General features: G+C 41.1%; 2 protein-coding genes across 2 annotated transcripts; one reads left to right on the top strand and one right to left on the bottom strand.

Annotated features, from left to right (window-relative positions):
• Positions 1-2,848: 2,848 nt before the first annotated feature.
• LOC125296506 (proteasome activator complex subunit 3-like) lies at positions 2,849-8,196 on the bottom strand. The gene is made up of 11 exons (XM_048246463.1): positions 8,023-8,196; positions 7,339-7,371; positions 7,111-7,173; positions 6,921-7,025; positions 6,564-6,618; positions 6,166-6,278; positions 5,979-6,047; positions 5,521-5,588; positions 5,323-5,377; positions 4,632-4,718; positions 2,849-3,430 (listed from the first exon to the last, which is right to left on the bottom strand). The coding sequence occupies exons 1-11, from the start codon at positions 8,062-8,064 to the stop codon at positions 3,350-3,352; spliced, it is 771 nt and encodes a 256-aa protein (XP_048102420.1). The 5' UTR covers positions 8,065-8,196; the 3' UTR covers positions 2,849-3,349.
• Positions 8,197-8,785: 589 nt separating this feature from the next.
• On the top strand, positions 8,786-26,008 carry nbr1b (NBR1 autophagy cargo receptor b). The gene is made up of 21 exons (XM_048246428.1): positions 8,786-9,025; positions 10,454-10,516; positions 10,621-10,639; positions 10,782-10,804; positions 10,952-11,155; positions 11,977-12,054; positions 12,393-12,589; positions 13,289-13,414; positions 13,884-14,087; positions 14,824-14,983; positions 15,237-15,506; positions 16,182-16,310; positions 16,516-16,591; positions 16,763-16,873; positions 17,219-17,380; positions 18,073-18,195; positions 18,603-19,086; positions 20,533-20,603; positions 20,755-20,830; positions 21,905-22,001; positions 22,917-26,008. The coding sequence occupies exons 1-21, from the start codon at positions 8,924-8,926 to the stop codon at positions 23,088-23,090; spliced, it is 2,949 nt and encodes a 982-aa protein (XP_048102385.1). The 5' UTR covers positions 8,786-8,923; the 3' UTR covers positions 23,091-26,008.
• Positions 26,009-26,229: the final 221 nt, after the last annotated feature.

The raw sequence follows: 26,229 nt of genomic DNA, 5'->3' as shown, positions 1-26,229 counted from the left end.
TAAATCGTAAAATGGCCCTGTATGTCACTAGACATTAAGAAATCATGTTCATTTCAAATACTTATATCACTGACAACAGTAGTCCGGCCAGGATATTGTCATTTAAAAAGTGAAGTTGCAGCCCTCAACTGATGTTGATGTTGTGTTTTGTCATGTCATGTTATGTTTTGGCCTGATGCGCCACCTATCTACTAATCACAAAGTCAGTAGTGTTTCGGCATCCGGCTTGGAGAAGCCCCTGGCTGCAGCTTGCCGATCGGGGCTGGGCTCAATGTGGGGCGGAGCGCAACGTTGAGCTCAGCCCACCTTCAGCACGTCTTCTCACGCTGACAATGTCCGTAGGGCCTACCTTGTTTCCTACTAACTGTCCAAGTTATATTTCTCAACATAATCTCTAGGAAGAATGCTTAAAATCTATAAAAGCATTTCCTCAACCTTAAGAGAAAAAAACACGGAGGTTAGACTGTTAGGCTAACAGTAGGCCTACTAGGGTAGCCTGTATGCATAGGGGAGAACTGGTAAAATTTTAACAGTGGTACAAATGTAACAGTGTTTTATTCTCAAGATATGGTGTAGCTACGGAAACGTAAATAGACACATGTAGGCTAATTATATGTAGAATCTTACAGCCATCCAAATATAAACGGTCTACTTAAATACGACCAGAGATAATAAGAAAAAGGTGCAAAATTCAAGCATCCGATTTTTTATTAAACAGCAACTGTTTGTTTAAGTTTGCTTCGTGAAATTTGAGCAAGTGTGGACTTCAATCACGTCATTCATATCTTCAGTCCCTGTTTCAAGTTAACACGAGTGCCAATTTATATAGTCATAGCAAATGCAATTAAATGAAAACAGTTGCAGGCTAACACCTGTCTCTATGGCAAAATGAACTGATTTTATCGCGCGAACACTTCTGATTGCTGAGTTATATGATTTTTGTGCCGTGATCACACCCAATTCAATTTATGTATAAACAATAGTCTATAATAGAGGCCAATATTATGTTCTCTACTCTTAGCAGACCTTGTTGACCATATAGGCTTGATATGACTTGAGTCCTAGCATTAGGTCTTGTCATGCTGTGTGCAAAAGTAGATCAATATAGAATGACAACCATTATTTGCCAAGTTATTGCCAAGATCATGCATTTTGTAAAATGCCCTATGAAAACTCCCCATAGGACTTTGGGTTATCCAAAATGCATACAGTAGGCTAGCCTACTGGCAATCAAATGCCTACTGCATATGAACCCCTTATAAGCATAATCTTGGCCTCAAATGAAAGGTAATACTCTGAAGTTTCATGCTTGCATTTGGATTGTAGGCTACTTCAGGTTCTGATATAACTACACTAAATATGGAATAATTACAAAAAATACAAATCTTTACAATTTCTATTTCAATTCGATTGGTGTGTATAAGATGGGCTATATTTCTGCACAACTAATATTGGATCAACTGTTGACCGACCTGGGGCTGGTGTATGCTAGCTGGTGATGCTAGTTGCGCGTGTAAATCCTCACACCCCTAACCTTAAGAACGGCTCTAACCGCTGAGTTGGAAGCTTGGCCTTTTAGCTCAGTGGTTAGAGCGCTCAACTCCCATGCCGGTGTGTTGAGGTGGCGGGTTCGAGGGCCGTGAGCGGCGGACGAAACAACCTCTGGAACATCTTTAGGCATATTATTAAACAGCAACAAAAAGTTGTAGTATTATTAATGAAACACCCCCATACTCGCAACCCGTCTGACCAGCCAACCCTTTTAACCCCCGGACGGGGGGTAATTGTCGACGGGGAATGTCACTCTTGCCTGTCCTCAAAACTTGAGAGCCCTGCCCCCTTCTGTAAACTAACTGCATACTATGTCTACTGCACTATAGTTCTTGTCCTATATCATATTGCACTTTTCTGCTTTTTTGCACTTCTGGTTAGACGCAAACCGCATTTCGTTGGCTTTGTAGGCCTATTTGTTCTCGGCACAAAGACAATAAAGTTGAATCTAATCTAATCTATTCAACTCGCCCATCTAGCTGAATAGTTGTGCTAATAGGAAATCAGAGGACCTGACAAGCGTTTAAAAGCAGAGTAAACCGGACAATTTTTCGTGATTTCGAAACGTCTAATTTCATGATTGACAATGTTTTTGTTTTGATGGCTAATGACACGTCTTTCAGTGGTGTGATATATTTATTGTTATATTTTAACATTGTTTAACATATTTATTCTTGTTTTACAGGATCATTAATTCACCTCTAGCAAATTGCAACACCTGATCTTTCTTCACCTGCTCACTACCAACAAACGTGTAGGTCCATTCACTGTCCCCCTCCAACGGTCTACAGGTCCAACTTTGTAAATGTGTGTGATGAAAGTTTAGAACAATTCCAACATGGCCCAGTTTAGATATAAAAAAAAAAAAAAGTGCGAAACATCATCATAAAATAATTTTATTATGTAAAATAATTCTTAAATCTTAAAACAAGACCAAACAGCTCTGTGTGTGAAAATGACATTGGGCCTGGTCAGAAATACATACTGCTTTTTTTGGTTTACTTGTTTTTTGACAACCACTGCATGTGCAGCATCCCACACCAATGTCAATTACCAGTATTCTACAACTTTTTTTTACAAGGAGTTGACAAGTAATTTGAGTACTGGTCAGTTACTCACACACAGACAGAGACAGACAGACACACACACAGACAGACACACACAGACAGACACACACAGACAGACACACACAGACAGACACACACAGACAGACAGACACAGACAGACAGACACAGACAGACAGACACACACAGACAGACACACACAGACAGACACACACAGACAGACACACACAGACAGACACACACAGACAGACACAGACACACACACACACACACACACACACACACACACACAGACAGAGACACACAAGGAAAAAAGTAACAAAAATATTAAATAAAACTTGGGCAGATTCACTAAGCAATGACACTGAACATACATGGTTACTTTCAATGAAGAAAATAAATCATTTTTATGCATCCTCCTACACAAGAGGTGGTGCCACATAAAGTCCAGTTCAAGCCAGCTTGATCCGACAGACCCAGCAGTTACAGGCTGACTTTCCATTTCAGTTCATGAGTTACATCTACATTTGAGGAAATGGGGTAAGAGAAATGTTTGTGTTTGTGTATGTATTTTCAAAAGGTTTGGTTTTTAAGCAGCCTTGGAGCCATAACTGTATCTGGCTCAAGTTTAGTATCACGAGTCCACCACCTCAAAGAAGGTGACCATCCACAGCACAGAGACCCCTAAGCAAGGAACCTGCAGAACTGCTTGGACATAGGTCAAAGGTCAAAGGTCAGTAGAGGGCTTCATTGTTGCTGCTTCTCGGCCTCTTGATCTTCTCAATGTTCTTCAGGATCATATCATGCAACGTCACCTGTAACAACGAGGAATTAGTCAAAATTCTGGAAGCTGGGAATTGAAACCACAACTTTTCAGGCTATGCAGAAGCGTACATGTCTGATGAAGACAACAAAAGCATATCTTTCTGAAGCCTAGTGGACACTGGGCCCAAGTTTAGAAACGGGATCTAACAGCGAAAACAGGAGTGCATATGCAGTGTTGCACATGTGATAAACCAAGCAGTAAGGTGTGAAGAACAGCACTAAGTGGGCAGAACCAGGTTAAATTTAATTTGTGAAAAGTTTGGTTGAAGCCAACCAATAGCATTGCCGTGTAATATCTTTAAACTGAGTCAAACGAGAATACAGTGGCATTTTAAAAAATGCTAATATCACTGTAGGGCTGGATAGTTTTACAAGGAATAAAATGTAGTATTATTTCTGCTGTTCCAAAATATTATTTCATTAAAACATTCAGACCTGTTTTAAATGCCATCACATCCTTCTGACCTGACTTATTTTGTTCATCCATATCTCAATTCATTCATGTCTGCATACAATTTTGAGCCAAACATAAGTGAAACATTCAGTTTAATAATCAGAATTGGTTTCCTGGAAACACACCTGCACCTTAAAATGAGAAGACAAATCTAACATCGATCATGAAATGTTCACGAAATTCATTCAGCAGAGGAGGTCAGCTCCATTTTCTATGGAATTTATTACAGATGGAATCCCTACAGGCCATTTTGTGATGATGGCAAAGAAATATCAGGACTTCTTGTGCACGCTCCACGTCTAGTGTTGGTATAAATTAGAAAGACACACAAAAAGAAATGAATGTACTGAACGGATGAACTAGCAACACTGCAGGTTTTGATCGGCTAGAAAAAGGAAGATTGGTCTTGTGTCTATGCATTGAGTTTGATGTTTGTAGCCCAAACTGTCCTCTTGTTCTTTATAGTAATATGCAATTTGGCCATGCGTTGAAATGCCTGCGGATAAGTCATGAAGCCATGTGAAATAATTTAATTAATGTAGCCTCCTTATTGGTCAGAACGAGCCCTAATACTTTCTGGCATGCACTGTGCTCACATATTGTCATCCACTCCTCCTGCATATAATATTTTCCAAATTAGTTTCTGAAGTCTAGTAAACTATGACTTGAACATCTGTTGCAAAATAGAATTCAGACAGCATTGAATCGGTGTCAAAAGAGAAAAGATAATTACTTACATATTGATTTCGCAGTTCTGACACAATTATCTTGAGGCTGATGTACTCCTTCTCATCAATTTCAGACACAGTGCGTCGATAGTCCTCCTATACGTATGAAGGTTTGAAAAATCATGAAGGAAACTACTGAGCGCAAGATCAAGAGAAGATTAACCAAAACCCAAGTTGCATACATATGAGAAGACTGTTGCTTGTACACTCAATGCTTAATTCATTTAAAATATGAAAAATGGTAGCTTGGCATGCTCAAACCTCTGTACATGATCATGTTAACTAGCATCACTGAATCTGTAGTTTGTGCACTTTTTAACTTATTTTTGATTTGACTGATTGATTAAATTCAAAAGAATCTGCTTTACCAGCAGTCAATCGTTACTCAGTTGGTAAGATCTGAAGACATTTTGGTACTGATTTTGTACCAATTATTACACCAGAACAGGCACTAATAACATTGCACAAAAACATCTGTTTCCCAAGATAACACACAATCTGTAACTCGAGAACACCCTTTAATAAGTTCTCCATCAATAAGGACCCTGAAGGACTAGAGCAGTTTTGCTAAATGTCTGCCACCAGGAGTCATCATATCAAAACATTCATTCAGAGACAGTCTTATTACTAACCAGAGGAAAGACATGAGGAATATAATAATAAGACAACATATACAATAATATTGATACATTTAACTTACCACGTGTGGATATTTGGCAATTTTTGAGGCTAGTTTTGCTCTGGTTATATAATATCTGTTCATAACAATAGAAGAGCAGAAATAAAGTGTGAAATGTTAGTATAATAGATGGATCTGACTCTGTTGCTATTACTTTTCAAATATGTCAAAAGAGAATGCTAAACAACAACTGCTGGATTAGGACCATTTCTGTTGTACCTGGATATCTGATCCAGATATGAGGCAGCTTCTCCCTCTACGGTTCTTAATTCAGCTACCGTCTCCTCCTGCATCACAAGGATGTGAACATGGCATAGGTTATAACTTGTTTTTACTCACCATACAATGATGACAATGGATGTTTTGAAAGGCAAGTACTCTAATTAGAAAGATAGTAATTTACTTCAATTGAAAATTGTAATTGAATACATTAACTGAATTCAATTGAACTTCTCCCTTTGTACTGTAGTTGTGTTCTTACATCCATAAACAGCTTTACTGTGGTTCCACAGCAACCTCTAGTGGTCACTGATTGAAATATGTTTCACATAAAACATCAGCACACACACTTTTACAAAATATATTGTAGGTACAATATTTAATTTCTTATCATGACAACTATACGACACATCAAAATTACCTGACCAATTACACAACCAAAATTATGACAAAATTACCTGAATAGAAACACCAAAGTTGTTGCCATCTTCTATTCTGGGAATAAGCAACTGAACCCACATTTTGACCTACAAATGAAATAGAGGGAGCATACAATGAACAGACAGGAACTTTAATTCATTCGAAAGTTGCAAAGATTGTTGGGGGGGTGGGGGTCTGTTCAAATGATCAAGCATAGAGACGTACGGTGTTGCATTTCTCAATAAGAGTGCGAATCTCTGGCTTTACTCGCTCTATCAGGTCGACCAGCCGAGCGTTACACTTCAGCATGCCTCCTGGCACTGCAAGGCCTTTGGAGCCTGCCAAAGTAAAGCCAAAACAAGATTATCACTGCCCGTGTCTGCTCTGTCAGGAGATTACACAACCAGAATCAAAATGCATCTCACACTCTATCCACTCCACAATTATTATTAAGGCCACTCACAGATATCTCTATGAACAATTTGCATCATTTACATGCACATATAACAGTAAATGACAACACGCTTACAGGTAGGTGGGGCAGGAGGAGGATGGCATCAGTTGTACTCTGTGTTGGGTGTAAAGTTACATAAATCTAAGGCATTTTCAATTCAAGTATTTACCATGGATGTTGTCATCTCCAATTCCATCTTCCAGTTTTCTCTTTTTGGCATTTTGCTAGAGGGAAAAAAATAATGTCATGTTACAAAGTTCTTGAGTTCTGAAAATAAAATGCAAAATTCAAACATTTAACCATTCCATCCCACCAAGAATATTTTATGTTACAGCACATTTCCCTGCACAATAGCTAGTTAAGCAATAGGATGATATTGTGCTTATATTCCTAAATTTCTAAGGCCTGCAAAACTCCAAATAACCTGAAGATTTTTCAGTGGTGCAGGGATGTTGACAATCAACAGTATTACATTTTGACAGTCTAACATTGCCCTGTGAGTGAGGACTGTAGACTCAATACTAACCACATCCATGCAGTCATGACTGTTGGTGAAAACAACAGGGTCAGGCACAATCACGTTGAGCTCAGATTGAATCTCCTTCAAGTCCTGTACATTTAATATAGGTTCCTGCAACAAAAAAAAGTTCAGGCAAACAGGTAACATCTGAAAAATAACAATGTATGGACCCTTCACCTAATAGAATGTACTGTACCTTCAAAAAGGCATCTAGTTCCAGCAGCTTCTTGGGGAAAAAGCTTGCGACAAGGTCCTCTGCCTAAGAATTGGAACCAGACATATTCTCTCCAATTACGCTCTAAGGTAGGATATCGTTTCCTTAAATTAAATTGATTAGGTCTTTCATTTGAAAACAATGTTGAACAAGAGCTCCAACTGAACCTAGCAATGTAAAAACTTTACTAGTCACCACATTGCAACTCACCTCTGCTGTAATCTGTTCCCTGAACGCATCCACCTGTGAACAGCATAGCCGCAGTTTTAATACAGCCCATTTTATTTACACCGTCCAGCAATGACCGAAATATTTACATATATTACAAATTAAAGCAACTCACATAGCTACTCAAAACATGACCGCCAATAATACCTGTTCTATCTGTAGCTAGTCATCATAACAGATAGGCCACACAACCTGATACTAAATTGTCTGACTATCTGTGGTAAGTGTAAGATGCATAACACAGATCAATGCAGGTCTTCAAACGTGAGGTGTGATCCCCATGAATATTACAAATAACTTACAGTCAAGCGAGCAGTGCAACATTAGACGAAATGCTAACATTTGTTAGCTAAGTTTCACAACGTTTGTTCAAGGGTGAGATAGGATCAGTAGTTCAACCATACGTTGGACACCATTTGTCACCATGATATGTATAAAGCCATTCATTTCCTACAAGCAAAGAACAGATATGTATATTTAGCACATCCTGCTGATCGCAAAGACGACTCAATATTAGAAACCCCATCGACAGCATGGTATATTTATGCTAGCTTGCTAGCGAACTACCCAGTTAGCAGTATCGTGCGGTCTTGAGAGTGATAGCCAACGGTGAAGACCAAACAAGTCTGCGCTTTTCTCAGCTATTTAAAAACTAAAATGTCCTACCTTGACTTTGACTTCCTTGTCAACTTTGAGAAGTGAAGACATTATTTTAATGCAGAAGGCTCCGTCAGAGTACTTAAACCTCTCAACAGCAGGCTGAATGCGTGGTTTTCTCTGGTGATCCGAAGACTTTTGGCAAAAGAGATGACGTCAATAATCTGCGACATATGTAGCACGTGGATTATCAACAGTTTAAGTAGGCCTAGATATAGAGCTTTATGTAATTTCAACTATGTAAAATTATTATAAAAGACACTAATGTCTCAATTTCAGGGTCAATTTCTTGCATGCATTTGTTTCCTCCGATTTTCGCATAATTTGTTTATTTACTGATTTGGCGTTGAATGTCGCATGCATTGACTGTATCGCATACAGTAGCCCAGGCGACAATTTTGCGTTTTTTTAATCATGACAACCCTTGACAGTAAAAAATAAACACAATGCAAATCTGTGTATAACCCGTCACTGGACCACATGAAAGCCACAGCAATCTTCATTTGCAAGTTGTGATATGAAAGAGGCTATTGAAGCCAGATTGAGCATCTCAGGTGGATTTTCTGCTTTGCTTTGAGCCTGCCGTCACTTTTCGTGCAATTTTCATATGCAAGTTATGACACTCTTAAATGTCCTCTTAATAGGTGGACTATTTTCTTAGTCGTTTGACGGTTGCGGGACAGTTCTGTCTGTGAGAGCGATTGTAAATCACATAGCGTAGCCTATTACGTCAGTCTATTTTCCTGTCACATGACGTTGTGGGTGTGTTTATACGGTCGTTGTAAACACAGAAGACGATTCCTGAGTAATCTGTCTCAAGGACCAAAACGACACCATATTCCAAAATAACGTATTAGGGGCATCGTTTTATTTACCAATGCTATGCTGTGACGTCTAGTAACCTGAAGCCATGGACTTCTACATCAACCTGAAGGTGAATTTCAGAGGAAATGCGAAGAATTTCCTTCTGTCCGGCTCGGAAACGAAGAGCTGGGAGTCAATGGAGGCCATGGTAAGCCGAAATAGATGGTGGTGTCTCCAAACCTCTCTTTCACCTTGGCATTGGCGCGCCCTATATGCAGGCTAATTCGATGGCATGCCTATTTTCAGTTATTGTCGAATATGAAAGAGAAACACGTCCTGTGTCCTGTTTTTATTACTGTCATCTCAATGTCCACGTCTAGATTGCTTTGTGACATCTATTTTAGCCTACTTAGCCTACCCCAGCAGTCAGCAGAGAGTCATACATGCAAGCTCGTCAAGTTTCCCCTGTCATTTGTCTGTTTCCATTCTTAAAATGAGGTCATACGTGTTAGCTTACTAATGAACGCGAAATAGAAGCGAAGGCCACGGATATTTAATCGGGTTGTCTCGTGTTCTAGCCTATTGTCGAATATGTCCGCTCTTCCGATTCGTGCTGTATCAGCTGTAGGCCTATGCTACTTAAAATGCAGGTGGATATTAGAGTGACAACCCCCAACCCAACCTACACACAGTTGTTCAACCCAATATGGATAATTTTACTTCAGTACGGAAGACCTGCCGTACTGCCATTCAGTATTTGGCAGCCATCCCATCCACTTGGATCAGTTGCATTCAGCAAACTGAATAATAAGTGCATGGGTCGTACTGGGTACGCATTTCCATTCAGCCAACCAGCTACAGACACCAACGTTTCATGGCTGGGCCATGACAATTAAACAGGTACACTTTAGCTGCTGATGTATCCCCCTCCCTAGGCTACCTGATGCTGTAACAAGACTCTTTAAGGGCCTTATCTTCATATATGTAAGGTCAAGAGTCTCTGTAAATGGTAGGCTACTATTATCAGTCATAGTCATCGTCATCATTTTAATTAGAATATCGTCTTAATTTCACTCAAAGGAGAAATCGACCTGTGTTGAAGTCAGTAATACTCTGCATCATCTTATACTTCCTAATTCCCTGGCATGTTCAGACACTGCGTCACTCTGTGAGTCACTGAGTTCATTCTTATTGAGGCCACGTCCATTGATTTACTGTATTCTTTGCTACAAAAATGGTTGCTTACTTTCAAACCTCAATCTGCTTTGCAGATACATGAAGAAATAGAAAATGAACAATAACAGGGATACAGTATAAAACAACACATTTTTCAGGTTTTCATTATATTTCACATTTAGTCTAGATATGAGAAAATAGGGAAGAAATGTTGAAATTGAATGGGAATGGACTGTTTAATCTGTTGAGTGAATGGGACTGTTTAGTCTTTTTACATAGGCCTAACCCCCCAAAGTTTTTTTGTTAGGGATGAAGGGGTCACCTTTTATTCTTTTAAAGCTTTGAAGGAACCCATGTTAATTCATATTGTGTGAATGGATTGGATCAGAGCAGATTTGTTGATATTTACTTTCTGATGTAACATTTGTGCAGATTAATAATACAGTGTTCTGACCAACAGGTGAAAAGGTCCTTTGGCTTGTGCAATCTTCAGGTGACATACTATGATGAGGACAATGAGGAGGTGAGATTTGCATTCAGATTTATCACTGCTGCCTATGCTATCACTACTTTAGCTGTGAGGATTACACTACAACAATATATTATAACCCTATGTTTGCTTCCCAGGTCTCCATAAACAGTCAATGTGAGTTCCCATGTATTTTTTGTTTTTACATATACTTTATCATACTTTAAACTTTATATCCTATTAATGATAATAAGCATACTGTATATAATGCAGTAAATTACTTATAAATGATTAAAACATTATTACTGTCTCTTTTCAGTGGAATATGAGGAAGCTCTGAAGGTGACTACATATTCTATACTTAACAACATGTACTGCACTCACTGTATATATTACTTTCCTGGCAGACATACATGTCAAAGTTGTAGCTGAGATAACAACCCTCCCAATAAGTTACACTTGTTGACTGCCACTATTTCTCTTCTTCAGAGTGCTGCTCGGCAAGGCAACCGGCTGCAGATGAACGTGTATGAGACCAGGGGTCCGGGTGCAAGGGGCCCAGCCCCCGGCTCCTCCAAGCCCAGCAGCGCCACCGAACCCAAGAAGGGCTTCCGCCCTCCCCAGCAGCACTGCCCAGCTCTCACTCAGGTGGTCAGCCGCAAAGTCCAGGCTGCCATGCCCGAGCAAGGCATGGTAAGGCTCGGATTATGAACTCTGGTAGAGTGGTTGCGTGCACATCCCACCTCTCTTTAGGTCAGGTGCAGGACAAAGTTTTTATTTTATTTTTAATGAAAAAGTTGGAAGCTACTCCGGTGTGCAGACACTCTCTTTTCTAAGACCTGGATTATGTCAATTTTTGACATCTAAAGCTGTTCTTGAGATTCTGAAATCGGATGAAAATATTGCAATGGCTGGTTATACTGTACATCATTCTAAAACTGATAGTTCCGGTCCTTGATTTTGATTGGCTGAATCACGTTCGATGCCGTTGTAAAATGCAGCATAAACATACACCTTGACCACATTTCGTTCTGTATTACTGCGCTACCATAAATTGATACAAAAGTTAAAGTAGCTGCGTCTCTCGACATTGCTTGGCAACCATTCAGATAGTGGAAATATATTTCTTGGCGGAAGAATGATTATCTAGGAATAACTTATATTTCTAGTTGCTGTGCCTTTACTTTATGAAACTTGGCCAGGTATTTATAACAGTTTTAGAAAAGCAATTAGCCACTCGAGTCCGTAGGTTACACTGATAAGCTAAGGGGGGTTTTAGGCACTCTGTTAGCGCGTTTTAGAATCAGTGTAACCTACGGCCTAAGTAACTTCAACATGGTTGACATGAAGTTTTCCAAATGTGTCATGTAACATTATCCTGTAATTATTACCAATATCCTGTAAAGCATGATCATTGAATGGAAGGAATTGATGCATTTTCATAATGAATCATAAAGTAGTGAATCGTTAATCTTGGCTTAATTTTTTGTTATTCACTGTATGATGTTTTCCAGGTCATCATGAAGGAGCTGAAGGGGACCAAAGAGGAGGATAAGACTCCACCAGCGTGGTTCACATCTTACATGGAGAAGGTAAGGAATCCCAGAGAGAGTCAGAGAGTCTTGAGTCAGACATGTCAGACAGAATTTGTTTGCCCATATATTTGAGCTTTGGCTTATTAATTCATAATAAACTTGGATATATCAAGCAAGTTGTTCAATTTTATTGTTTTCCATACATTAAGAATTTAACCTATGAGATCCCTCAGCCTTCTGCACTTGTGTCATATATAGTATATATACAGTATATATGTGTGGTGAATTCGATTGTATGCGAGGTGAATAACCATGCATACAATCGACACTGATAGAAAAAAAGCACATGTTCCATCACTAATTCACATTCATCTCCACCTTGCGTCCGGCCGCAGTTCAAAGACCAGGTGGTGCGGGAGGCGGTGGAGAAGATCTGTCGGGAATTCTCTGGCCAGTGCTGCATCCATAAGCCAGTGGGGGCGGAGGCTCAGGTCCCCGAGGTCAGCTCGTCCACGCTGCCAGGGGCTCCCAGCTCTGCTCCGGCCTGCAGCAGCTGTCGGGGCCAGACTGCCGGGGGAGGCTACCAGTGCAGGTGAGGCCAGACTGGTGTGCTGAACATAATAAATATTGACCCCACAAATATTGACCCCACTTTCCTGTTCTAAACCAAATATTTGCATTGCTCTGTACAAATAAGTCATCATCTGCAGCTGGTAAAATCATAATACTTCTGTAAAAAGATCAACACACCAGATGTATTGGAATGATCTTTGAATTAAAAGTTTTGTTTATCTTTGTTTTGTAATCTTAAATTAAATAGTGTTTGTGAGTGTATTTAAGTAACTCTCTGAACGCTGACAGTAGTAATTATAAAGACCATTGCCAAGGCATGAGAAGACAAAGAATAGAGGAGGACCTATTGTTGGAGGATGACAGGAAATCATTGAAGTAATTAAAAAGTGAAAAGGAAGCAGAGAAAATAAATGGTGTAGTTACATGATATCACAATATCACATATCTGTCAGGGTACAACAGAGACGTCTTTACAACAAAGACCCGACTACTTCATATAGCTACATTTGTGTCTCCTTTCATGTTATTTGCCTGGTTAATTGGCAGTTAAACATGGCATGGCATGAAACCAACTTTTCTATAGTCAGGAAAAAGAAACTCACACTTTGTCTGCAGTGGTGACTCAGTCTATCAGAAAGGGGGTCTTGTTTTGTTTGTGGACATGACCCCGGGTTTGTGTGTTCTGGACATTGGAGCCCTGTGCTTTGTCTGTCCCCAGTGTGTGTACGTCCTGCACCTTGTGTGAGCCCTGCAGTTTCTCTCACGACCCCAGCCACAGCCTCGTCAGGGCCAGAACGCCCCTCTCCATCCCAGAACACGGCTCCCCCGCTCCGGACCACAGCAGGTACTGACCACCTTGGTATAAGCACCAAATTTGATACTGTAATGTTAATTTGTAACATTCTGTGTAACCTACATGTATTTAGAACTAGGCCTACTGCCGGCATCGAGCAATATACTGTTTCACCTTGTTGTGGCGCTTAGTAACCTTAATACAGCCCTCGGGAGCACATGGCTGAAAAGGTGGCAGAAAAAAAAATCAGTGGCAGAATGCGCGCAAGAGTTGTATACATAAAAAACGCCCGATTTTGGGTTTGCTTCTCCCTAAACGCGTAACTCCTGTAACTGCGCGTAAATGACAGATTTAAGTGGAGGGGAGATTTCGCGCAGGCTGAAAAGCGCTTAGTTTTGCACTTTTTTTTTTTACTTACGCACATGGGAAAATTCGTCTCATAGTGACTAAGATTCTTTGAACAGCCCAACCCCGCCACTCCATCCACAGCATGTCAACTCTGCGCTCCCGTCCTGTGTAGGTTTTACCGGCGCGGGGATCGGAGCTTCCGCAAGGCGGAGAAGCAGCGGCTGAAGGCAGAGAAGCGGCAGCTCAAGGCTGAGGTCAAGGAGATCCGCAAGCAGCTGAGGATGGAGAGGCGGGGCTTGCAGTGGAGCGCCGTCGGCGACGGAAGCTCCTCCCCGGTCCTGCTTCAACCCAGAGCCACCCAAGTCAACAGCCCCGAGTGAGAAATGGACCATCAGTCACTGTGGTTACATGTGCAGAACAATCTGATCAATTGGGTTTTTACAACAGAATACGGAATATTTTAGTTTACATGCCAAGCGAACTAGTAAAAATATGATTGCCATAATGACACACCTTCAATCAGGCATCATACATTTCACGAAATCATGACAGATCTAATCACATTGAAATGGAATACTCCAGGTTATCTTTTCAGATTTCTTTGTAATTGGAGTGAAGGGTATAATCAGACTGAAATCAGATTGTCTGTTTGCATGAAACCACATTATATAACTTGTTTACCATATCTGTCCAGTCCACAGTGAGATATTGACACTGAGATCAATAATCATTACATACACTATATCATTACATACACTATATAAATCCTTATTAAATTAAGACCTGCAATTTAGTCAATATATGCACAGTGTTCACACTGGTAAAATGAATACATGTGAAAGTACAGGGTAATAACACCTTTCATTACAATAATAAAGTGCGCAGAACTAGAATTATTAAAGTTTGTTTCTATTCCATTTATTTGTTTGGAAGGCATGTAGCCTATAGCTTGTACTCCTCACTGTCAGTAGTGGGTGAGTTTGACAACTATGACCAACTTGATATATCATTTCATAATCATAGTAGAACTGTTCCATGATTCTACAGATGCTCAATGGGAGATGGCGGCTGATATGTTAAAGCCTGTTTCTGTGTTTTGTCTGGGGATGCAGGCGGCCAAAGCGTCCGTGTCCCCTGGCAGTGCCGGCCATGACGGCTCTGTTCTTGGATGAGAATTTGCCAGATGGAACCCGTCTGCGCCCCGGCACCAAGTTCATCAAGTACTGGAAAATGAAGAATACTGGCAGAGTGTGCTGGAACTCTGATACAAAGGTAACAAAGAAGAATGCCAACACATGCACCCACACACACACACACACACACACACACACACACACACACAATCTGTTCTTCGTCCATTCTCAGATGGCTGCAAACTTGTTTGTAAATTAGTGTATGACCATGCCTCTCCTTCTTCCCTTCACGCTCTCTCTCTCTCTCTCTCTCTCTCTCTCTCTCTCTCTCTCTCTCTCTCTCTCTCTCTTTTCTTTGTCTTCATTTCTCTCTCTTCCTTTCTCTCCTCCAGTTGAAGTTCATGTGGGGGAACCTGGCGGTGGGCTCGGGGGACCGTTGGCGTGAGGTGCCGGTGCCGTCGCTCCAGCCGGGCCAGGTGGGCGTGGTGAGCGTTGCCCTGTGCGCCCCCTCCCTGGAGGGCTCCTACACGTCCCACTGGCGCCTGGCGCACGCCGGCGAGCAGTTCGGCCCACGAGTCTGGTGCAGCATCGTGGTGGACCCCCATGCCCCTGCCGCCGTGTCCGTGGATGGCCTGCTCGTGTCCCCCTGCGTCACCCCACAGGTGAGCAGAACGCCACCAAAGAAACAGGACTTGCCAGGAACTTGAGACACCTTTCCCATGGGAACTGCTTGGGGAAATTGGCAGCTATTTTGGGTCCTTGATTCCACAGCAACCAGCGATGCCTTAAAATTCACCAGTGTAGTGCGCTTTTGTTTTTCCAGTAGTTGTTAGGGATGGAGTTACAGGCATGATGGCTCATGCAGTTACGTTTGAGCTGTTGATGTGAAGTTGTGAGATTATGTTCTGAAATGTTTGTATGCTATGAGGCAGGAAATTCATTTTTGATCGAATGTTAGGACAGATTCCAATTGAGTTTCTCACTCAATTATGTCGGTATGGATTTTGCACAGAATAGCTGAATGGTCTCTAGCAGACCATCCAAATCCATTAGTTAGATTAACACTTCGGTTTTGTGTGTGATGCAGTAATGTTTAAAGATATTTGGATCCCTGATCTATAGCCACATTATTACACAGTTAGAGATAAACAGAAGGCAGATGTGGTGAAGAGAAGGCACCAAGCTTTTGTTGATGAGAGCAGACTTAGGTTATAGTAGCAACAGCAGAGCTGTTACACGTGGTCACCCCGCACACTCAAAAAGAGACCAATAAAAACCACATTTCGTATGATGTGTTTGCTAATGTCAGGCCTTGTCCACCTCTCTGTCCCTTACAGCTGGGCAAAACAGCCCACTCTCCAGACAAGGGAGTCAAAGAAAGCGCTGTCCCCAGGGTGCTCATGTCCGTGGAGCAGGACTCTGACCGGGAGTTCTATATCCCCTCTGTGGACCTGCTCACAGCTCAGGTAGCACACACACACACACACACACACACACACAGGAACCTGACCTTGCCTGTGCCTTGCTGCCTAGGTCATTTATGTGTAATATCTAAATACAGGCGTATTACATAATGCAGTTGTTTGTCGCACATTGTCATGTTTTTTTTATGCCAAGTTTAAATGTATAAGCTTCTTCATTTTGTATTTTTTGTCTCTTGGTTTAATGCAGGACCTTCTGTCTTTTGAACTTCTGGATATAAACATAGTCCAGGAACTGGAGAGTGTGCCAAACAACACCCCTGCAGGTACTGCTGCTGACACATCTGAAAAGCCTGGCAGGTCCCACAGCTTGGGTTTCTATTCATCAGAGTTACTACTAATGACCTCATATGTGTCATCGTTATCATTGACCTAGTATATGACCGCAAGCTGACCACAGGGTATCTGTCTTCATCTACCCAATCATCCTTTTGCAGATATGACCCCCTGTATGTCGCCCCTGCCTCACGAGGGACTTCTGCAAGAGAAACAGTCCCTGGCACTCATCCAGGAAGAGGCAGAGGCTCAAGGAGTGAAAAGCATTCTGGGTAAGGGGAGGATAACTTCAGAAGGTGCTAAGAGGCATAGTGCAGACACACTACATCATGTCTGGGGTACCTCAGCAGCATCAGCTCATCTATTAAGTGTTTTTATGAACTAAGTAATGGCATTCGCATCATAGAAGAACCATTTTATGTTTGCATCTCTCACAACATTATTAATGTCTTATAATACTAACAACATTGGAAGAATGTGATTCTGAACTTTGACCAGTAGCACTCAAGAGTGCTCGAGTTCCTCATGGGGAATGAATATAAAGTGCAGTGAACAGAAGCACAGAGATGTGTTTCGGCTCAGTAACGCGTCACAACCACATGCCTCTCTGTGTGCAGACACGGCCCAGACCCCCGAGCTGAACCTGGTTCCTGCCCAGGAGGAGGGCGAGGAGGAGGACATCAGCGGACCGCAGTTCGTCTGTGAGACGGTCATACGGTCACTCACTCTGGAGGAAGCCCCAGACCGTAGCCGCCTCTGTTCAAGCATCCCGAGCAAACGTATGCATACCAGAGGGGACGGGGAACCCCTCCCTGGGCGTTTCACCACCAACAGAGAACTGGTTCTTGAAACGGTTCCGTTCAGAGTTCTTTGAACCTCTGTGCTGTCTAATGAACCAGCCCACATTTCCACGTTTTGAATGGAACCAAGGATGCGTCTTCAACAGAGGATGTTGCATGCATAAGGGAAAAGATGAATGATATGCCCACTGTGGTTCACAGGGAAAACAACAATTGTTTGTTGCCAGCTCATAACCAACTTTTCAGGTTCTGAGCCAATTTATATTGGTCAAAATTCTAAATTCTTTGGTCAAAAAAATGATTCAGGATCTGAAGCGTTAACCAGAATGGAGCCGGTTCTCTGTTGGTGGAAAAGGCTGCTTTTTGTTAACTAAATAATCAATAATACCTCCAATATTACTTATTGTTTCTTTATTATTATTATTATTATTATTCTCATGAAACAAAATATGAGGGAGACTACAGAAGCATTTTTATCCGATCTGGAAGAGTAGATCGAGAGTGGTTTTGTGATACTGTATGTCTGACTTGCTTGGGAAAGATGTTTATCATCAATTCATAGATGAATTTCCCACTCTCACTGGATGTCTGTGGAAGTGCATTTGAGGTGCTTGAAGTGTTCACCTGTAACTTCCCTGGTATTATTATTGGCTCTCTCTGGCTCCTCCTAGTGGTGCGTCCGGCGGTGCAGGGCTCGGCCTCCCTGGGTGAGCGGAAAGTGCAGAAAGCTCCAGAGGCCATGGTGGTTGTGCCCCGTGCGCCCCCCACTGTGCAAATAGAGCAGCGCACAGCAGGTAAATAACACACTCTGATTATCATGGTATAATCCAAATTTGACAAAAAGGTGTACAACAGCAGCCAATATCCCAGTCCATTATGCACATTAAGGGTAAAGGTGACACCTACGCCTCCATATGTAGATGTATACACACACACACACACACACACACACACACACACTCTGTTACAGTCCATTTAACTATTGACTGTGTGTAAATCAAGTTCATTAATTTTTAATTTGTAGTAGGTAGCTGATAATAAAACAGCACTTACTAGTAGCTTTATTTGTTTAGAATGTGTTGGTCAATCAGATTCATTGTCACTAACTGATCAAGAACAGCTGATCAAGAGCATTCAGATTTGCAGGTTTGCCATTTGATTTCTGTGTTTTAAATCTACTTCACTCTTATGTTTTGCTCAGGATCAGCTGAAGGCCAGGAGTCCGACATCGAGAGCATCTCCGACACTGGCCATGACGGACAGAGGGAGAAGGAGGACGCCAGGAGGAAGACTAAAGATGACGAAGAAGTCGAGGGAGGAAAGGAGCTTCGAGATACAGAGGAGGGCAAGGAGTCACGATCGCGGACATCCTCAGCGTCGTCCGAGGACTACATCATCATTCTGCCGGACTGCTTCGACACCAGCCGTCCCCTAGGAGAGTCCATGTACAGCTCGGCGCTCTCCCAGCCTGGAGACAGCCTGGAGAGTCAAGGGGACGTGGGACGACTCACACCCGAGGGGGAGCGCAGCGAGGCAGAGGAGGCTGCAGCCGCGTGCCTTGGGACCAGAGTTAGCGTCAGCGTCGGTGCCAATGCTAACGACATGCTGTGCACTTCACAGACACTGGATGCGGTCCCCCTCACCCCAGTAGTCGTGACGGCACCTCAGCCCTCAGTCTCGACCAGGTAAGGGCAGACTGCTGTCCTCAGGAACCATTCAACACAGTCAATTACACTGTTATAATATTATATTTATAACAATAACAAACACATTTAGCACTGCCATGCTATTGGCAAGGGTAGCCCAATTTAGTAAATCCTGCTGACAGTTGAATTGATTAGTTCTGAAACAAATGTGATGATGATGATGATTAAGTTCAGGGTTCTAAATTAACTTTTTTGATCACCAGCCAATGTGGCTGGTAACTTTCTAAAGTTACTAGCCAATCAGAATTTCTACTAGCCAATTTTTTTTCCGGTGCAAATGGGAGAATTATGAGTTTATGAGATGAGTGTCACTGCATGCATTTGATCATTTTATTAACATTGTTGGCATGAATACATACCACAAAATATACACAGAAAGTGCAAACACTTCATTTCATGTTTGGGATATCTATCTATCTATCTACGTATCTATCTATCTATCTATCTATTTCTCTGTCGATATCCCCCTGCTTCATTTCTCTTCTTGCCCCCATAAGTCTGTCCCAACCACCGCCGCATTTAGTTTAATCTTAACTTAATAAAAAGGAGATATCAATTATCATCAACAATGACAAGCCAGCTGGAACCTGCCACTTGTTTTCTCTCCCTCTCCTGCGTGCTCGGACACGTTCTCAATTAAATGGAAAAGCATAGGGCCTACTCAAGTTGAATCTTTATGAGGACCCGAAAAAGTATCATCTTTATATAACATGCTGTTGGTGCATGTTGACATTGTATACTTTCTCTAACAACAGTGAAAAACAGTTTGCAGTACAGCTACTATGATAGTTATTGGCTAAATGTTGGTCCTTCCTCTGTCTCTCGGTGCCCTACACACAGTGCGTGATTCGTGTGGTGGTGGTGATCACTGATCAGGCAACTTTTTAAAACTGAAAAAGATTTTCGCCTACAAGCTCCTCAAGTTCCTCTCCATTTTCAACTAACTCCATAGACAATAAAATAAACAATCTAGCTGCTTCAGGTTTTGCGGCCTCCGTTACATGACATCAGCCCCCTACAAAGGAAATAGGTTAACACAATGCGTTAATTGCGTTAATATTCCGTAACATGTTATGTATTTGTGTTATGTACATGTGTTATGTACTTTTTACTTTACTGGCTAACTCCCTCCTCTTTCAGTCTATGCTCACTGCGTGCAGCCAATGGGCATATGAAACGTCATCACGTAGCATTACGGCTTGGGAAATGTAGGAAGTACTGCCAGTGGGATATATGACGGAGAACAGAGCCTTATGTATCATGCATGTAATGCCTCATGCATCACCGGCCAAACTGGCTAGTCAGTTTTTATTAACACCCGCCAAAATCAATTTTTACCCGCATTTGGCGGGTTGGCGGGTGTTAATTTAGAACCCTGATTAAGTTGTGCTGTTTTAAGGGAATGTTCTTCATATTTGTGTTTAGCTCAGAGAATCAGGATCAGAGGGAGGTTCTGGATGGGAGTGAACTCCACCAGCCAACAGACCAAGAAAACGGTAAGAGCACACATTAAAAACACACACACACACACACACACACACACACACACACACACACACATACACACCACTCTCTTTTGTCACTCTCAAAAAAAATACAACACCATTAATGATTGCTACCCTCTTCTGTTCTGTCGTGTTGTTCTAGTTTCTGATGTGGTCCAAACTCAGCCAGGCAGCCCATCAACCCCCAAGACCAGAGACTCTGAAACACAGGACCTCAGGTGGGCCTAGTGCACGTCTTGGAATAGTTCTCGAAATATGATTCTCAGCCATTCACATTCATTCCAGTGTTATGTCTTCTCTCCAGTATGATGATGGACTCCGTAACTAGTCTGTTTGTGTAACGTACTTCTTAAAGTGAAAAGCACTCAATTAGACCTACACACCACCAATGTAATGACATTAAAGGTTGTATCAGCGATTTCAGGCCCTAAAAAGGCCCAAACATAAATGATCACATTCATCTAATCTTTCCTAACGATCCGCTAGCTGCCTGCCCCATAAGCAGGCTGTCAAAAAAATGTGTCTCTGTAGGCAGCCTAGGCTCGAGATCTGCGCACAAAAACAATTGCTACCAACAAGTGTTGCCAACCACTCAAAGGCAAAATAAAGTGTTCCAACCAATAACCAACAAGATGCGTGTTTAGGAGAGTTTCAATTGCACAGGAAGGAGAGGGGGGGAGTAGCTAGCTCTCTGTTTTGTTTGAACATCAACAGAAGTGACGTTACCCCGCCATCGCTGATACAACCTCCTAAGTCTAATAGTTTAAAAATCAATATAAGTATTCAAATTACTAAATATCTTTAGCTATAAGTAATTATGCAGATAATAAAATACAATAAGTTATTAACAAAATATATAAACTTTATATCAATTCCAAAATATGTGAAATACTGTAGAAACATGTAACATAATCCATTATTATCCTCGTGTGTGTCATCGGACTAAATTCAATGTTATTGATTCAATGTTTTGGGTTTTTTAACTATCAAAATTCTTGACTTGGTATCAGTATCGAAACAATAATTTTGGTATGATGACAACACTAGTCTAAGAAAATTAGGGTTGATGGTGGAAGTATATACTATATTTGGTATCATTGGAACCTGGAATCATTGGAATTGGTAATTTTATGTAGATCAAGAATTTCAGGTGCCTGTCCACATTCTATTCAGTCAATTATTCAGTCATTCAGGAGAGCTCAGCAGTATTTAGTACCTGCCTTGTCTCCTCCAAGTCTTGAAGTGTCTCTCTCCCCCTCATTTGTTCTCCCTTTATTCCTCTCTCCTCTTAGTTCCCAGGGCATTACTGGGGGGCTGGTGAAAGGTGCTCTCTCTGTGGCAGCGTCCGCCTATAAGGCTCTCTTCACCGGGCAGCACGGCGCAGATCCAGTGAGTCCCCTCTCTTCCTCCCTTCTTTCCTCTGCTCCACAAACGGACCAGTCTCCAAAAAGACGACTTCCTGCTACAAGGGAGTTTCTCCCCAGTCCTGGGCTCTGTTAATCGCCATGAAACTATTTCATTTTTTTTTGTATATAAAAATGAATTTAGTAGAATTGAATCTAGTACAATTCAGTTTGATAGATTTGTATTCACTCCTGTCAAATGACAACCTTTCTCCTGTAAAGACAGACCAGTCAAACCTGTTCTTCCAGGATTCAGAGAATCGAAAGATGTTTGTTCGTGTGAAGAGACTGAAGAGAGAGTGGTTAGTGTAAATGATGCGAGGGTGGTTGCTGTCATTATGTTCACTATAAATAGATGTTTTTTGGTCTGGTATGCACGACTGTTGCACCATACAGTTACACCATACAGTTCCTGTCATTTAACATGGGTCCGGTCAGGACTATGAGAATAGTCTGCTCATTACAACGAGCCTGCGTTCATGATGAAGCTCATCCAAGCAGGCTCCCTTGTGAGAAAAGCTTTGTTTACTGAGATGGGGCTGTCCTAACATGAGTCTATTTTGGATGAAATGATCTGAAACGTTCTGGATCTCTTCTGCTTCAGTAAAAAAAAAAGGATTCACTCAGAGTAACCCAAAACAACATAACATAACGTATGTCAATCTGTCATTGTGATATATCATCTAGTTGCGTTGACTGCTTTGAAGTTATGTCAGCATTGTCATTTGTATGCTTTGATTTAAGTTATGTCAATGTGTCCTCAGTCCTGTCTAACTGTCAATGAGTCTAATCCAGTCAAAGCAACAAGATGGCTTGACTAGATTATGTTGTACCTCACAGTGTACCTCTACATATCTGTATTCACTAACACTCTTCCGGTGCGTTTCTGCTCATGCTTCAGCCTCCTGAAGATGCCGCAACGCAGGACGCCATGATGGCCGTGCTGGTGGAGATGGGCTTTGGGGACCGGCCGCTGAACCAGCGGCTGCTGCAGAAACACAACGGCAACCTGCTGGACGTGGTCAATGAGCTGGTGCAGATGACGGACAGCGACTGGTTTTCCACTCGATACTGAGATGGCGGCAAAAGGGTCACAACTCGCCCTCATTTCTCTCTCTCTCTCTCTCTCTCTCTCTCTCTCTCTCTCTCTTTCTCTTTCTCTATTTCTCCATTCTTTCTCTCCATTCTTTCTCTCTTTCATTCCACGACTTGGAAGTTCTCTAACTCGATATCTTTTGGTTGCTCATACTCAAACGAGTACTTTTGATTTTTCCTGGTCTCAGCACCACAGGTAAAGGTCTGACTGTGAACTAATGAGACATTCCAATGTAGGGACACAAAATTATTTGAAAACAGGTAACCACTTCTAGAGGGCCGTTGATGAGGCTCTCTTTTTAGAGACACTCATATCCAAAAAAGGTCTTCTTCCACACTCAGAAAACAATTCCACAGGCAAAACATTAAGGTTGTAATCCTGTATTGTAATTTTGAAGATTATTCACAATATGAATTTATAGGCTTGGCATGACTAAAAGTGTAACAGACTCAGACGGTTAAAAATGAATCCACTGAAATATTTATAATCCCATTGTAGGCAAGTAAATCGGCTTCAAAAATCGTGGATAGCAAACTTACTAGGTAATAGGGCTTAGGACTCTTGATGGCAAGTAGGCTCTTGTTTTGATTGATAGAAGTATTAAAGTTGGAGTTGATTGTACTGTAAATGTCTAGACAATGTAGGCTAACTGCGTAGCCACAATGAAAGCAGCTGTGTTCTAGTCAAACACTAGCATTCCAAAATGTCCTCTACCACTTTTTTAAGTTATGTCCACTTCATTTACTGGAAGATAAAATACTGGATCAATTTGCACTGTGCAGAATTATCTCCTGCACTTGAAAGACACATAGGTGTCTTTCAAGGAGACCATGACAGGGTGTGAAAATATTTTAGTTTTTTAGCAAATGCGTGCATGACCATCGGTATAGGAATAATATGCTGCACTTATTGATTTGTCTATTAGATACACAGGGGATGTAGACTGGAAATATGGTCTCCTGCTCTCTGGCTATATATCAAATTTCTGGCATTTTACAAATAACAAAGTACTTCATGCTATGACGGAGTATTCTTCATTTCTTCATTAAAAAAAAAAAGCTCACACTCATACCATACTCCAATCAGCACAGTGCGGATACATAATCCTTATCAAGGAATACATTCCCACTCTTTTGTATGGTGTAGTGTCATTGCCTATGACAATAATGTGGGTGTCCCCTTCTTACTGATATTGTACTGAAAGCGTATGTTTGTACAATGCGATCACCATGAATATGTCATTTGCACCCGTATAATGTAAAATAATCAGTTAGTTGTTTGTGATTTGAGGGACCCAAAGCAAATAGTTTTACAAGGCAACTAGTCTTAAGAGGAAGGTTTGTTTTGAACTTGTGTGTGTGTTCAGTGCTTGCTTTCTGAAAAGAGTGCAGTTTGTGCTCAGACCAAGGCTTCTAAGCATGCAGAGGTTTGTGTTCATGTTTTGGGTGAGTTGGATGGGAACAGGAACAGAGAATATATTTGTATGTAGATATCCCAAAATCAACTGCAATTGTTTTCTTTTACCTGAACCAAAACTGACATTTTTAAGTATCATTCCAAATCTTAGGAGGGTTTTGTATATTTTAATATTGTTTCTTTTCATATGTTACACAATAGATGCTTTTGGAAAGAAATCTTTAGGAGAACACTATGTTTTAAAGGTATTTCAGCAATTGCTGGCATTAATGGTATTTGGGTTTTAGAGCATCATTTGTATGATTCCATTTCCACTGTATGTAAGTAGATGATGGTAAAGGCTAATGATGGAAAATAGAAAATATTAATTAAATGAAAAAACGTGAGCTTTCAGTCAAGCTGGAATGAATAGCTGTCGCCTTCTGTAAGGTCAAGTGAAACAGTATGGTAACACATTACGTGGATAGTCTGCCCACAGAGACTTAACAGATCATCTGTTAACATTCAAGTTCAGTATGTAAAATGAATGAACAAATCTATGTAACGATTGTTGAATAATTGAGGAACATCACCTTAACCAAATCCAACTCCGAATCTTTACCTTAACAATAAATTGTAGTCAACAGATAGTTTGTTGATAATCTGATCATCTGTAGATAGTCTGTGGGCGGATTGTCCAAGTAAAGTTTGAACAAAACTACTCTGAATCCAGCTGAAATGAGAATACTTATTGGTACATTTGGAAAAATGTATATCTAAAATGTTGAAACGAATGATGTATTTTATGTTGGGTTTTTTTCTTTATTGTCTTATTGTCTTATATAATAGTATGACATTAAGCTATAGGTCTAGTAAGACTGGAATGTTATTGCTATGAAAGGAAGCACTTAAGGCTAGTCCAGCTTTGCACTTTTCCCACTTTACTTTGACAGGCAGTAGCCTATAGCTATTCTAACGTGAGAGTTGATTTGTGCAAAACCGCCAGTCTAAATCAGTTTGTGCTAAAAATGTGTGCTAAAAAACAGCATCATACTGTATTTTAGTCTTGTACTGTGGCCAGTTGCTAGTCACATCTGGAATGGTACTACCAAGTTGTAAATTGGATAAACTTGACTTTCATGAATGTAATGGATAAGGTAATTGACATATGCAGCCCCTTGAGTGAGCATCTCTGGGGTCATGGCGAGGTCTTGAAGGCTGTAATGCATCATTCATGTGTACCCAAACAGGTCTATTCCTTAAGCTAGAGGAGTCCGCTGGAATTGAATGGCCCTCTTTAGATAAAATATGTGATCATTAGTCTGTCTCAACAGGTATGATTACTGATGATGATGATGATGGTGGTGGTGTGTGTGTGTGTCTGTCTGTCTGTCTGTCTGTCTGTCTAACTGGGCTCTAACTGTAATACTTCATAAAACACTCATATGTTATCCAGATGTGATGATGAAATCAGTCACTAATAAACATCACAATAATATTCACACAATGTTCTGGTATATATTTATTTTATTTTATTATTTTTATCATTTATTTTATGTGGGGGGGAGGGGGCATAATATATCACATCTCTGCATCTTATGCCAAAGCCACCATTGCAAATCAAGTACAGACAACTATTGACTCTCCAGAGGATGGCAGCAGATTCGTATAACAAAAAATCAAAATGTTTCGTTTTTGCAACGTCACGACAACCAGGAAACCC

This window comes from Alosa alosa, chromosome 6 (genome assembly GCF_017589495.1).
Source record: "Alosa alosa isolate M-15738 ecotype Scorff River chromosome 6, AALO_Geno_1.1, whole genome shotgun sequence".
Classification (NCBI taxonomy): Eukaryota; Metazoa; Chordata; class Actinopteri; order Clupeiformes; family Clupeidae; genus Alosa; species Alosa alosa.
This window is presented reverse-complemented; position numbering and strand designations above follow the sequence as displayed.

What these genes read in the sequence shown, in the direction of transcription:
- nbr1b (XM_048246428.1), top strand. Translation starts at nt 8,924, where the DNA reads ATGGACTTCTACATCAACCTGAAGGTGAATTTCAGAGGAAATGCGAAG. An exon ending in TCACATCTTACATGGAGAAG is followed by an intron (nt 12,055 to 12,392) that starts GTAAGGAATCCC and finishes GTCCGGCCGCAG; the next exon opens with TTCAAAGACCAGGTGGTGCG. An exon ending in GGGGGAGGCTACCAGTGCAG is followed by an intron (nt 12,590 to 13,288) that starts GTGAGGCCAGAC and finishes GTCTGTCCCCAG; the next exon opens with TGTGTGTACGTCCTGCACCT.
- LOC125296506 (XM_048246463.1), bottom strand. Translation starts at nt 8,064, where the DNA reads ATGTCTTCACTTCTCAAAGTTGACAAGGAAGTCAAAGTCAAG. An exon ending in ACAAGGAAGTCAAAGTCAAG is followed by an intron (nt 7,372 to 8,022) that starts GTAGGACATTTT and finishes TGCTGTTCACAG; the next exon opens with GTGGATGCGTTCAGGGAACA. An exon ending in TATCTGGATCAGATATCCAG is followed by an intron (nt 5,378 to 5,520) that starts GTACAACAGAAA and finishes TGTTATGAACAG; the next exon opens with ATATTATATAACCAGAGCAA.